This window comes from Protopterus annectens, chromosome 13.part0, assembly GCF_019279795.1.
Source record: "Protopterus annectens isolate FY-2018-M chromosome 13.part0, PAN1.0, whole genome shotgun sequence".
Classification (NCBI taxonomy): Eukaryota; Metazoa; Chordata; order Ceratodontiformes; family Protopteridae; genus Protopterus; species Protopterus annectens.
In genome coordinates, this window is record NC_056747.1 from 575,176,607 (window position 1) to 575,191,062 (window position 14,456).

Consider the following 14,456-nt stretch of genomic DNA (forward strand, 5'->3'; position numbering starts at 1 on the left):
TGCTCCGACGCCCGCTTCTTCGAAGAAGCGCAAGGACAAAGCAGTTAAGCCTAGGCTAGAAGAACAGTCTGTACCGGACGCCGGTTCTTTAGAGGTGTTGGTGGAGCCGGTGGCTCCACCGGAGGTTTCTTTGTGTTCCCAGGGTGAGACTTTATTATTGCAAGATGTGGCCTCTCAGGAGGCAAGTCAGGCTGAGGGGGCTTCTCAGGTTACTATACTCCCCTCCCTTCCCAGGGTGGCTAGGCCCTCTCCTTCTGTTTCAAAGGCTTCTCCCAGGGGCAGGCCAGGTTTGGCTTCAGTTGGTGTTACCCCTAGCTCTTCAGGAGCTGTGCCCAAGAAGCATATGCTTAAAATGGCAGAAGATTTGATTACTTTGATTAGGGGCTCTATGCCCCCTCCGGATAAGAGACCTAGGATGGAGCCTGAGCTGGGGGTTTTGAGCAGGCTTCAGATGTTTCAGAGTCTTCGGCTGAAGACTTGCAGGAGTACTCTCCTTATTCTGATTCTGATGTGGATGATTCTACTCCTTCTGCTTCTCCTCCTGAGGATTTTTCTTTTTCAGAAACTCTTCATTCCATGAGGGAGCATTTTAAGTGGGAAGGTCAGGACTTCTCTGATTCCAGGAAAAGGCTTAGGGAATTTTTGTTTTACCCCAGCATAGGCCTTTGGCTATACCTCCTGTTTTGGATGTAGTGGAAGATGTTTTTCAGAGGCTTCTCTTAATCCTGATTCTTTGCCTCCTGCTCCTGTTAAGCCGGATAGGTATTACAGGGTGCCTGAAGCTCATAAGTATCTTTTCAAGAGTCCTAGGGCAGACCCAGAAACTGTTAGCCAGGGGCCTAAAGGTGTTAAGGCTTCTGTTGTAAAGAATCCGGTTCCTGCAGACAAAGAGGCTAGGGCCTTGGATAGATGGGGAAAGAAAGTTTATACTTCTTCCACTCTTGCTATGAGGGCTTTGAATTGCCAGTTTCACATGTTGAAATACCAAAACTATCTCCTTTCACAATTGAAGTCTAAGGTTGATGCTCTGGCAGTAGGTATTGATTGTAAAGAGTTGCAGGATTTGGTACATGTTTCTGAACAGGTGGGTAAGCATTCTTTGCAATGTGGTTTTGCTGCTGTACAGGTCTCGTCTAGGGTGGCTGCCACTGGGTCAGTTCTTCGCAGGCACGCCTGGCTAAGGGATCAAAATTTGTCTGAACATGTTAAAACAAGGATTTTAGATGCTCCTTTACAATCTGACGTGTTGTTTGGTCCTCCTGTTGAGGCAGTTTTAAAGAAAATGGAAGACAAGGCTAAGTCTATGCAGACTGTTAAAGATTTTTTGCAGGTCCAGCCTCCAAAGTTTAGTAGAAATTGGCCTACTAAGGGGTGGACGTATCCTTCTTATGATTCCCAGTCTAGGGGTAGATCTAGACGTGGTAGGGGCAGAGCTCAGGGCTCTTTCAGGCCTAGAACAGGGAGTTCTCCTGCACAGTCTTGGTGAGGGCAGGGGTCAGTCCTTTCGTAAACAGACCCAATGACCTACCTTTTCAGCTGCCAGAGCCTTCTCGTCTGGCAGCACCTTTGGGAGGAAGGTTGGCACTTTTCACAGAAAATTGGAGTTTAATTACCCAAGACAGATGGGTGTTGGATATCATACATCACGGCTACAGGTTTTATTTCCATACCTTGCCTCCTTTCAAAGGCATGCCAGACGTTCCTCCTCAACAAAGAATAGAGGCTCACAAGCAAGTTTCTCTGTTACTCCAAATAGGGGCCATACAGCCGGTCCCTATGCCAGAAGTGGGCCTAGGATTTTATTCTCGCCTGTTCTAGTACCAAAGAAGGGGAACACGTGGAGACCAATTTTGGATTTATCTACCCTCAACACTTATCTGGACATTCCCAAGTTCAAAATGTTGACGTTACAGCAGCTTTTACCTCTGCTGGGCAAAGATCATTGGATGGTAACTTTGGATCTCAAGGAGGCTTACCTTCATGTTCCTATCAGACTAAGTTGCAGGAAGTATCTGCGTTTTTGAGCTGGGACTTCTCACTATCAGTTCTCTGCATTGCCCTTTGGCTTATCTACTGCGCCCAGAGTATTCACGAAAGTTCTGGCTCCAGTGATAGCTTTCTTCAGGCTAAAAGGAATACAGATTTATCCTTATTTGGACGACTGCCTGATTCTGGCTCAAGGAAGGGAAAAGCTTCTTCATCGTTTGGAATATGTGATAGCAGTGCTAAGATGCCTGGGGTATTCTGTGAACGAAATAAAGTCCAGTCTAGTACCCTCTCAGGACATGTGCTTTCTGGGTGTGAGACTGAATACAGCATCCCAGATGGCCTTTTTAACCCCGGACAAACAAAAGAGTCTATCCCTTTGCTTCCATCAGCTATCTCATCAGTCCGGGCTGACTGCAAGGACAGTCCTTCAAGCCTTAGGGTTCATGGCATCTTGTATTCTGGTGCTTCCCAATGCCAAACTGCATATGAGGAAGCTGCAATGGTATCTCAAAAATGTATGGACACAGCACTGCCAGGATCTAGACACTGTCATTCAAATAATACCTTGCATTCAAAAGGAATTTTTGTGGTGGGCTCAGCAATGTCACCTAAACAAGGGACTCTCTGTGACCCGGCCAGCGAGTCAGATTTTAACGACAGATGCCTCAGACAAAGCTTGGGGAGCTCATCTAAATGGAAAGTGGATACAAGACAAGTGGCCTGCCAGACTACAACATCTACATATCAACCTGAAGGAGATGTTAGCAGTCCAGTTTGCATTAATAGCTTTCAAGGATTTACTTCTTCCAGGGCAGGTGTTGATTCTAACAGACAACACAACTGTCATGTGGTACATCAACAAGCAAGGGGGAACGCATTCTTATCCTCTATGCAGGCAAGCAATGATTTTGTGGGAGACTGCTCTCAGTTTACAGCTCAATCTTCAGGCAAGGTTTCTGCCAGGAGCAGAGAACTCCTTAGCAGATGTGTTGAGCAGACTAATTATGGATCCCCACGAGTGGAAATTGGATCCTCATGTATTTCAGAAATTGACAGTGTCATGGGGAACTCCAGACATAGATCTGTTCTTCTCCACTAAACCATCAGCTGCCAAAGTTTTGCACAAAAGGTTTCATCCCACAGCTTGGAAAGTGGATGCTCTTTCTTTCAATTGGAGCAATCTTCATGTGTATGCCTTTCCTCCTCTGCCTCTCCTCCCAAAGGTACTTCTAAAGGTCAGACAGGACAAGCCAAGGATGATTTTAATAGCTCCAGATTGGCCTCGACAGCACTGGTACCCATTACTGAGAAGTCTGGCAGGAAGCCTCCATGGCCTTTGCCTTGATTCCACACCTGTTGTCACAGGAGGACAGCCATTTGCTGAATGTCAAACTTCACTCTCTTCACCTAACAGCCTGGCATATTCTGTTTTGAACCATAGAGGGTCTCAACTTCCACAACAAGTTTTGAATGTGATTTTGGAAGCTAGAAGGCCTAGTACAAGGAAAGTGTACGCAGATAAATGGAAGAGATTTTTATTTTGGTGTGCAGCAAAAGATTTTGATGTTTCTGAGCCTAATTTGAGTGTGGCTCTTCAATATCTTACTGAGTTACTGGACAAAGGTTTGTCTTTCTCTTCTATTAAGGTTCATGCTGCAGCAATTTCGGCTCACTATGATTGTGTCCCACCATTGTTTTCTCATCCTTTGTTCAAGCAATTTCTTAGAGGGGCAAAGAATATAAGAACCCCGAAGAGCTCCTACTCCTGCTTGGGATCTCAATTTTGTGTTGGAGAAACTCACTCTACAACCTTTTGAGCCTGCAGCTACTTCTGAGTTGAAATATTTATCATGGAAGACTGCTTTTGTTGGCAATTACCTCTGCAAGAAGGGTTTCTGAATTGCAGGCCCTTATGGCGGTTGAGCCTTTCTTGATTTTCCATAAGGATAGGGTATCATTACGTACTAATCCTTCCTTTATGCCTAAGGTGGTTTCTAGTGTGGCTTTAAACCAAACTATTCATTTGCCTACTTTTTATGCAAATCCCCAAAATAAAGGGGAAAAAATTTTGCACACTTTAGATGTACACAGGCAGTTGCGTTATTATTTGGACAGAACTAAAGGATTCAGGCAGTCTCAGCAGTTGTTTGTTTCTTTTGCTTTGAGTTCTCAGGGCAAGCCTGTGTCAAAACAAACTATTTCTAAGTGGATTGGGTTTTGCATTGCTTTCTGTTATTCCCATCATGGCAAGGAGGTTCCAGCTGGGATTAGGCCTCATTCCACTAGGGCTACTGCCACTTCAACAGCTTTTTGAGGGAGTGGCAACCAAGGATATTTTGGAGGCAGCTACTTGGAGTTCAGTGCATACTTTCTCTAGGCATTATCACCTGCCACTTTACTCTAAATCCAGGGCTGGTTTTGCCACTGCTGTTTTGCAGGGCATTTTGGCAGCTCCTGCTTCCTTGTAGTTAGCCATCCTCCCTTACCTCTGCTTTGGGATTCTACCCAAGTGTAAGGACTGCAGCAATGTGAGATGAAGAACATAGTACAGTTTTGTACCTACCATAAATGTAGATGTTCGAAGATCCACATTGCTGCAGTCAACCCTCCCTCCTTCCCTGTGCAGTTAGAGGTGGTTGTGTGGGTTGGGTTGTACATATTGTGTATATTGTATATATTGTGCATATAGTTAGTGCAAGGGTGGTTGGTTGGTTGTTTGCTGTCTTTTGGTTTTGACCTTTCTTTTTAATCTGGGGCAAGAAAAGACTGAGGATATGGCGTCGGTCATGCGCATTTGTACCCTGACGTCCTGATGTCAGTCAAATGCGCCTTGACCGACGTCAGCCTTATACTTTGATATTCGGGCCGACCGAGGACAGCGGACTACCCAAGTGTAAGGACTGCAGCAATGTGGATCTTCGAACATCTACATTTATGGTAGGTACAAAACTGTACTTTTCATATATTGCTGTTTATATATATATATATATATATATATATATATATATATATATATATATATAATTTTTTTTTTTTTTTTTGGGGGGGGGGGGCACCTGACATCTGGGGCAAGAAAAACTGAATAAAATGGCGTTGGCTGCATGTTTTATATACCTGACGGCCTGATGTCGTGGAAGGAGACTGCAACCACTGCAGGACCCAAGACTTTGTTATTCAGGCCGACTGAGGGCAACCTGCCAGCAGATCACCCAAATGCAATGACTGCAACAGTGAATACACTTGAACATCTACATTTATGGTAAGTGTACACAACTGTACTTTTTTCATTATATATTTCCTATTTATTTTAATCAAAGTTGGATATTGCGTAAAATTGTAATGTTTTGATTAAATTGCCTTACTGCTTGCGTATTACTGTGCAATTAACTGAAGCCCTATTGTAAAGGCCTTGTTCGTTAAAGGCTTTCCAGTGAAATAAAAAAATAATGAAACCGATCAATTGCCCTTTGCGAACTACATTACTGGGGCTTTGTTTTTGCATTTGAAGACATGCAGGTTACATGTTACTGCTTTTGAGCAAGTTGTTGGAATTTTTCTATCATTCGGTGACTGCTATTTATGGTTCCTTGAGTGTCCGATCTGCTGTTGGACTCTCTGTAATTAAAGGTGGCTGTTGTACCAGAAATATTTGTTCATTGTAGCCATAATAAATTGTTTGTTTATTGACAGAAATTCAAGACATCAAGGCCCCAAGCCCGTCCTTGAGCAGACAAACTAGTATTGAGACTGATGAGGTATCCAAGGATTTTGTGGAGTTTCTCAAAACGTACCATAAAGTTGGGCAGTTTATCTTCAAACAGTGCAGATTATATATTGAAGATGTACATCTTAAAAAGGTAGATGATTTATTTGATTTATGCGAGGAAAATTTTTTTTTTGTTAGTTTTCCAGCTAAAGCATACGTTAGTAGTAATGGTGCTAAAATAAATTTTGAGTGACATTGATATCTGTAATCTGCAATTGGCTTGGGCTTTTCCACGTGCTGTATAGCTGCATTCTTGACTTTGTTTTTAAGTATTTTGATAGCCTTCAAATCAAAAGTCTAGGCTATTTCATATGGTTAAAATGTACATGTTTTATCTAATGCAAGTGTGTCAAACTGAAAAGCCTTTTCACAGAAGGATGGCATCTGCTTGCATTATTAGTAACTTGGATGTCTAAGGGTCATTAGTAGAGAGGATTTAGTGGTGGTAGGTCATCTCTCTCTGGCAATTTGTGTACCTACTTCCTTAAATATGCCTGAGTACCAACAACCTTCTATTAATTCTAGGGTGTGGACATGCGTCTGCAGTAAGATATGTTGGTACAGGAATGAGCTTACCCCTCCATTTCTCCTGGAAAAGGGCATTACTTTAAGTAGATGGGTGTTGTAAAGCTGCTATACATTTGCTGTAGTACTTGAATGTTCTGCAAAGAAATAAGGAAAGAATGGGAGCCACTTGCATATTTCAGAAAAACAGTATTTGAGGTTACTAGTAATGTAGTTCTCCAGGGGAAGGAAAAAAGGTTGATGAAGGCTGTAGCCTCCTATCTACATAAAGGAGAAAACTACTGATATCTTGCTTGTCATAGTGAGACCCTAACACTCCAACTGCATCCAAGGAAAGTGTGATTTTATGATTTAATTTATGAAAAGAAAACCCACTGGAGCCGCTACAAAAGGTTAAACCTTTATTTAAAACCCAGATAAGCACTTTCTGATCTGATAAAGAGTTAATGTTTGAAAGCACTTATCTGTGTTTTAAATAAAGCTTTAACCAGTTGTGGTGGCTCCAGTGGGTTTTCTTTTCATCATTTGTTATATTTTACCACTGTGGACTTTTACTTCTTCCTTGGCTGCTGTGGATTTTTATTGCTGTATGATTTAATTTAGTAAGAGGTTGCATTTGTTGTTGTTGGACTTCAGTAACTGATGTATACATGCAGTGCATATGTTCTTTGTGTTTCACTGTTGCAGTTATCGCTTGTGGGTTATCCCTGTTGGATAGCCCTCCGCCAGCCCGAATACCAGAGTAAAGCTTTCCCTCCTCTGTCAGCTGATCATCGTGTTTCACTGTTGCAGTCATTACACTTGGGTTATCCTGCTGGCAGGCTACCCGCAGTCGGCCTGAATTCCAAAGTCTTGGTCCGGCGTTGGTTGCTGTCGCCTCTTCCCTGACGTCAGTGTGCCAGGGGTATAAAAGATGCAGCCGGCGCCATTTTCTCCAGTCTTTCTTGCCGCTCAGTGCCCGAAGCAAAAGCAGTTCGCAAGTGCCGGTCAGCCGACTCCTGAGATTTTCAAAATTGAATTTCAGATCCGAAGTCTTCTATAAAGCTAAGTACCCCATTGGGGAAACATTTTTTTTTTCTTGCTCCAGACCGATGTCAGAAAAAGTTAACAATTGTATTTCTTGTGGGAAGCAAATACCTCCCAAGGATTTTTATTCTTGCTGTATTCCTTGCCTAGGCCCTGATCACGACATTGCTAGTTGTCCGTTTTGTGCTAGATTTAACCAACGCACTATTGAGCGTCGGTACGATTTTGCTTTTCATTACTTTGGCTGAAGGTTTAACTATATAATGCCATCGGAACAACCGATGACCGGAATTCATAAAAAGCGCAAGGGAAAAGAAAAGGACAGGCATCCGAGGTCCACAACCGACGAAGCCTCTTCTAGGCCACTTGCCGGTTCTCAGTGAGGTGCTTATGCAGCCCCTGACACCCGCTACCTCAGAGCCACAGGCTACCTCCGACTCCCATGTGGAGACTACTAGGCCTCTGAATACTCAAGGTATTGGGCCTTCAGTAACTAATCCCTCAGATGGGTCCGGAGCCGCTGAGCAGGCATTTGCTTCTGAGGGTGTTTTCAGACCTACACCGCTTTATATCAAGCCAACTTCAGCATCCAAGACAAAGGCTAAAACAGTTTTAAAGACAAGGAAACAAGTACAGCATTCTCTAGGATAGACTTCCATGCCTAAAAGCCAGATGCTCAAAATGGCCGAAGACCTAATTACTTTGATCAGGGGTTCCCATCCCCCTCCTGATAAGAGGCCTAGGCAAGACACTGAGTGATTCCTCTGATCAGGTTTCCATTTTCTCTGACTCCTCTTCAGAACAGGGATACTCTGTTCCTTCCTAAAGAGCAGGGATATTCTGTTCCTTCCTATGACAATTCTGATGCTGAAGAATCTATTCCTTAAGCTTTTCCTCATGAGGAATCTATTCCTTCAGCTTCTCCTCCTGAGCATTACTCATTTGGGGAAACCCTGCATACCATGAGGGAGCATTTCCACTGGGAGAGCCAAGATTATTCAGATTCTAAGAAAAGGCTCAGAGACTTTCTTCTTCTACCTCAGCACAGACCTCTGGCTATTCTACCTGTTCTAGACATTGTAGATTATGTATTTTCAGAGTCCGGCCTGTCTTCCCGACTCTTTACCTCCTGCACCTGTTAAGCCAGACAGATACTACAGGGTTCCAGATTCTCATAAATTTCTATATAAAAACCCTGCTGCTGACCCAGAAACTATTTCTCAGGGTCCCAAAGGGGGTCAAGGTTGCTACTGCAAAAAAAACCTGTACCCTCAGAGAGAGATTCTAGGGCACTGGACAGATGGGGGAAAAAGTTTACACTTCTGCTACATTGGCTGTAAGGGCTTTAAATTGTCAGTTTCATATGCTTAAATGTCAGCAGTACTTAATGTCTCTGTTAAAACAGAAAATGTTGACAAATTCCGAATGTTCTGAGAACAATGAATTGCAGGATTTATTGCATGCAGCTGAACATGTGGGAACACATACTTTGCAATGTGGTTATGATTCACTGGAGGCTTCTTGCAGGCCCGCTGTAACAGGCTCTGTTATTAGAGGGCATGCTTGGTTAAATGAACAGACTCTGCCTGATCATGTTAAAACAAAATTATTGGATGTTCCATTACAGCATGATACTTTGTTTGGTGTTAAGGCAGAAGTGGTGTTGATGAAAATGGAGGATAAAGCTAAATCTATGCAGACAGTGAAGGATTTCTTACAGGTACAGCCACCCAGATTTAGCAGGAACTGGCCTAAGAATTGGTCCTTTCCCATGTCAGACAGGCCACAAAGAGGAAGATACAGACGCCATAGAGGCAGCCAACAGCCCCAGGGCTCATACAGGCCCAAACAATGGGGTACTTCTACCTCCAAAAGCAGAGAAGACGAATCACAGCCATATAGGAAACAGTCTCAATGACTTCCCTCTGCCAATGCCAAGCATTTATCTTTTGGCAGCACCCTTAGGGGGAAAGCTAGCACTTTTTTCACAAAATTGGCACACTATCCCCCAGGAGAAATGGGTCTTGAATATAGTCTCTCAGGGCTACAGGTTCCACTTTCACATCCTTCCAAAGGCAAAAGGTATGCCAGACCTGCCACTCAATGGGCAGAGGCACAAAAACAAGTTTCATCTCTCATGGACATGAGAGCTATTCAGCCAGTGCCACTACAAGAGAAGGGACAAGGATTTTTACTCGAGACCTTTCTTAGTACCAAGAAAGGACAAAGCATGGAGACCAATTCTGGACCCGTCTATTCTAAATACTTTTCTGGACGTTTCAAAATGTTGACTCTGCAGCAGCTTCTGCCCATGCTGGGCAAGAAGGCTTGGCTTGTAACTTTGGACCTCGAAGAGGCATACTTGCTTGTCCCAATCGGACAATCTTGCAGAAGATATCTCATATTCATAGCTGGCTCAATGCACTACCAATTCTCTGCACTGCTCTTTGGCTTATCTACTGCGCCCAGGGTCTTCACAAAATGCCTGGCACCAGTAATTGCATTTTGCAGACAAAGAGGAATTCAAATATATCCCTACTTGGACGACTGCCTCATTCAAGTAGAGACCAAAGACATTCTACTAAAGCATCTGGCGTTTGTAAAAAGATTACTAATTTGTCTAGGGTACACAGTAAACGAAAAGAAATCAAAACTAGTACCTTCTCAAGAGATAATATTCCTGGGTGCAAGCTTAAATACTTAAATAGCTTAAATACAACTGCCCAGATGGCTTATCTTATGCCAGACAAAGGCAATTGACTTCTTACTTCGAAAGCATGCAACAAAGTCCCAGTTATCCGCAAGAAGAATTCTGCAGGCTCTGGGCTACATGGCCTCCTGCATTCTGCTAATTCCATATGCAAGACTGCATATGAGGAAACTACAATGGTATCTAAAAAGTGTTTGGACTCAACATTGCCACAGTCTGGAATCATTAATTTCACTCATTCCCTGCCGGCAATAGGAGTTTCGATGGTGGGCACAGGCCTGTCGCCAAAACAAGGGACAGCCATTCACTTTACCCACAGCCAGGCAAACACTAAAAGATACATCAGATTATGCCTGGGGGGCCCACATGGCAGGAAAATGTATTCAGGGCACATGGCCCCCAAGCCAAAGGCATCTTCACATCAATCAAAAAGAGATGCTAGCTGTACAAAATGCCCTGACAGCCTTCAAAGACCTACTTCATCCAGGACCGCTGCTGCTAAAGACGGACAACACCACAGTCATGTGGTACATAAACAAGCAGGGGGACACATATTCCTAGCCTCTCTGTAGGCAAGCCATGATTTTGTGGAACACAGCATTGACCTACCAAGTACACCTGCAGGCACAATTCCTGCCAGGAAAAACAAACGCTCTGGCAGACTAAGCAGAAATCTCATGGATCCTCACAAGTGGAAACTAGATCCACAAATCTTCAGCATTATAACAAGGAACTGGGGATGCCCAGACATGCATCTTTTTGCCTCCCCTCACAACTGCCAACTTCAGAGATTCTGCACAAGGACTTATCACAAACAAGCATGGAAAGTGGATGCCTCGTCATTCAGCTGGAACAACCTTACAGTATATGCCTTTCTGCCACTGCCTTTCCTCCCCAAGGTACTCCTAAAGGTCAGACGAGAAGCCACAAATGATACTGATTTCCCCGGATTGGCCACGCCAACAGTGGTACCCAATCCTAAGGAGCGTGTCCAAGGCCCAGCCTGGACATTGCCTCAAATTCCTCATTTACTGACCCAACAAAACAATCCGATCCTGCACAGCCAACTAACCCTAAATCTAGCTGCATGGCGGATAGTGTAACCATTCAGAATACACCTCTCTCTAAAGCAGTTAATGGATATTATTTTGGAGGCCAGGAGGCCCAGCACCAGAAAATCTTATGCAGAAAAATGGAAGAGATTTTGTGCTTGGAACCAGGCACAAGGAATTGAGACAGTTTTTTTTTTTTTTTCTGACTATTCCTCTGATTTTACAATATCTAACTGACATGCAGGACAAAGGCCTATCCTTCTCATCAGTTAAGATCTATGTGTCTGCCATTTCAGCTCCTTACAATACGGACCCACCTATTTGTTCACATGCATTGCTTAGGCAGTTCCTCAGGGGGGCCAAAAACATAAGACCTCCAAGGAGAGCACCAATATCTGCATGGGACCTCAATTTTGTCTTGGAAAATCTCACATTGCCTCCTTTCGAGCCAGCCAATACAGTTGAGATAAAATTCTTATGGAAAACAGCTCTGCTCCTAGCAAATAACTTCAGCAATAGGAGTCTCAGAGTTACAGGCATTAATGGCTGTGGACCCTTTTATTATCTTCCATCCAGACGGTGTTTCTCTAAGGACACACCCAACATTTATGCCTTAGGTAGTGTCCAGTGTGGCTCTTAACCAAACCATTCATTTGCCTACTTTTTACCCAAACCCACAGAATAAAGGGGAGAGACTTCTGCATTCTTTGGACATACACGGACAGCTACGCTTCTACTTGGACAAAACTAAAGCTTTCAGAAACACTGAGCAACGTTTAGTGGCATATGCTGCAGGATCACAAGGAAACGCTATCTCATAGCAGACAATTTCAAAGTGGATAGGCCACTGCATTCGTTTCTGCTATTCACAACATGGCAAACCAGTGCCTAAGGCCATTAGGTCACATTCAACCAGAGCAACAGCCACTTCAGCAGCCTTCCTCGGAGGAGTACCAACCAAAGACATTTTAGAGGCTGCAACCTGGAGCTCAGTGCACACTTTTTTACAAAGCACTATCACTTACCACTCTACTCTAAATCCAGGGCAGGCTTTGCCACTGCAGTTCTGCAGGGCCTCATAGCCACTCCTAATCCTATTTAGCTCCAGCCTCCCAACCTCAGCTTTGGGATTAAACCCAAATGTAATGACTGCAGCAGTGAAACACCATGAACATAGTACAGTTGTGTACCTACCATAAATGTAGATGTTAGAGTGTATTCCTTGTTGCAGTCCAGGTTACCCACCCACCATCCCCCTTATCTTGCTGGACCTTATCTGTACTTCTCTATTCTATACAACCTATGTGGTGTATTTGCTGGTAGAGGAAAGAATAATTTACTTTGGTGCATGTATGCTTTGACATATTTTTAGCCTACTCTTTTGGGGGCACCTGACATCTGGGGCAAGAAAAACTGAAGAAAATGGCGTCTGCTGCATCTTTTATACCCCTGGCGCACTGACATCAGGGAGGAGGCGACTGCAACAGACACCAGACCTAGACTTAGGAATTCTGGCCGACTGCGGGTAGCCTGCCAGCAGGATAACCCAATTGTAATGACTGCAACAGTGAATACACTCGAACATCTAGATTTATGGTAGGTGCACAACTGTACTTTCCTTCTATACTCGATGCTGTAGAGGATGTTTTCCTAAAATCTGCCCTCTCTCCAGATTCTCTTCTTCCAGCACCCAGAAAGCCGGACAGATACTACAGAGTGCAAGACTCTCACAAATTCCTTTTTAAAAGCCCTACTTGCAGACCTTGAAGTAATTACTCAAGGCCCTAAGGGAGCCAGGGCTAGCTCTTCTAAAAACCCCATCCCAGCTTACGAGGAAAGCAGAGCATTAGATAGGATGGGTAAAAGTTTACACCTCAGCTACTTTTGCTGTCAGGGCACTAAATTGCCAATTTAACATGATAAAATTTCAGCAGAATGTACTGGAAGTAATTAAACAGAAAATATCTGCCATGCCTGACAGTAACACTACCAGAGAATTAACAGACCTCATACAGTCTAGCTGCCAGGTAGAAAAGCACTCCTTGCATTGTGGTTTTGATGCCTTAGAAGCCTCAGACAGGGCTGCAGCTACAGGATAAGTTATCAGAAGACATGCCTGGTTAAGGGAGCAACCTTTGCCTGACGAGGTAAAATCCAAACTTTTAGAAGCATCTCTAGATAAGGAGCAAATGTTCTTCATGTTTCACTGTTGCAGTCATCACATTTGGGTTATCCCTGCCAGGATAGTCCTCATTTGGTCCGAATACCAGAGGCTTAGTATTTCTGCATCGGTTGCCATCACTCCAGGACTGATGTCTGGTCGTCAGTGGTATAAAATGAGACGGCCAACGCCATTACATCAGTCTTTCTTGCCGAGGAGCCCGAAGCAGAAGCAGTTCTCATGAGTGCCAGTTGGCCGCTTACATGAGTTTTCATTTTCTGAATTGAAGTTGAAGTCTTCTAAAGCTGAGTACCCCATTGGGGATTCTTTTTTCTTGCTCTAACCGATGTCCGAAAAAGTTAACAATTGTCTTGCCTGTGGAAAGCAAATACCACACCGAGACTTTCATTCTTACTGCATCACTTGCTTAGGCCCAGACCATGACATCCCCCGCTGTCGCTTGTGTGCCTTGTTCAACAGCAGAACTGTACATCCATCGGTCCCTTATTGTAGGTAGATATTTTCACTCTGTCTTCTAATTCTGATATAGCTTCGGTAAGCCATCCGGCAGCAGATACTCTGAAAAAAAACGTAAGGATAAAGACGGAGACAGATCGCACAGATCTAGAACTACCGACGACGCTTCCGTTAAGCTAGTTGTCAGTTCTCCAGTCCTCAGTGAGGTGCTTTCGCAGCCCCTGATGCCCACTTCTGTGGATTTGCAGGCTGCTACAGAGGCCCTTTGGGAGTCCGGTATGCCACAAGACTCTTCATCGACTAAGGATCCTGCAGATGTCTCCACGTTGGATGGGTCTGGAGCTGCTGAGCAGGCACCAGCTTCCAAGGAAGTACTTGGCACTACCGATTCTCGACGGACTTCTTCCACGTCTGCCATTCTTTCGAAAACTGCAGGCCCAGGGTACGAACCACATCCAAGAAACTGATGACCCAATCTCGGGCACCTGCTCCCCTTGCCTCTGTCTCAAATGCTTAAAATAGCAGAAGACCTTATAATGCTGATCAGTGGAAGCCAGGCTACCCCTTCCAAAAAAGAGATTTGTCCCCAGTAGTTTTATTTGAACAGGAGTCCGATGACTCTGATGCTTCTGAATATGAAGACATGCAACCCATCTCTGCTTATGAGGATTCTGATGCAGAGGAATCCATTCCTTCAGCCTCTCCACCCAAGGACTTTTCCTTTGGGGAGACCCTTTTAAACCAAAAAAA

The 14,456-nt window shown here is 44.1% G+C and overlaps 1 protein-coding gene across 2 annotated transcripts in view; it reads left to right on the forward strand.

Moving 5' to 3' along the window:
- RABGEF1 (RAB guanine nucleotide exchange factor 1) overlaps positions 1-14,456 on the forward strand; it is a 587,842-nt gene that overhangs the window by 162,119 nt on the left and 411,267 nt on the right. For both annotated transcript variants that reach the window (XM_044054238.1, XM_044054237.1), the window contains exon 4: positions 5,680-5,846. In XM_044054238.1, coding sequence (XP_043910173.1) covers positions 5,680-5,846 — 167 coding nt within the window. The remainder of the gene's footprint in view (positions 1-5,679; positions 5,847-14,456) is intronic.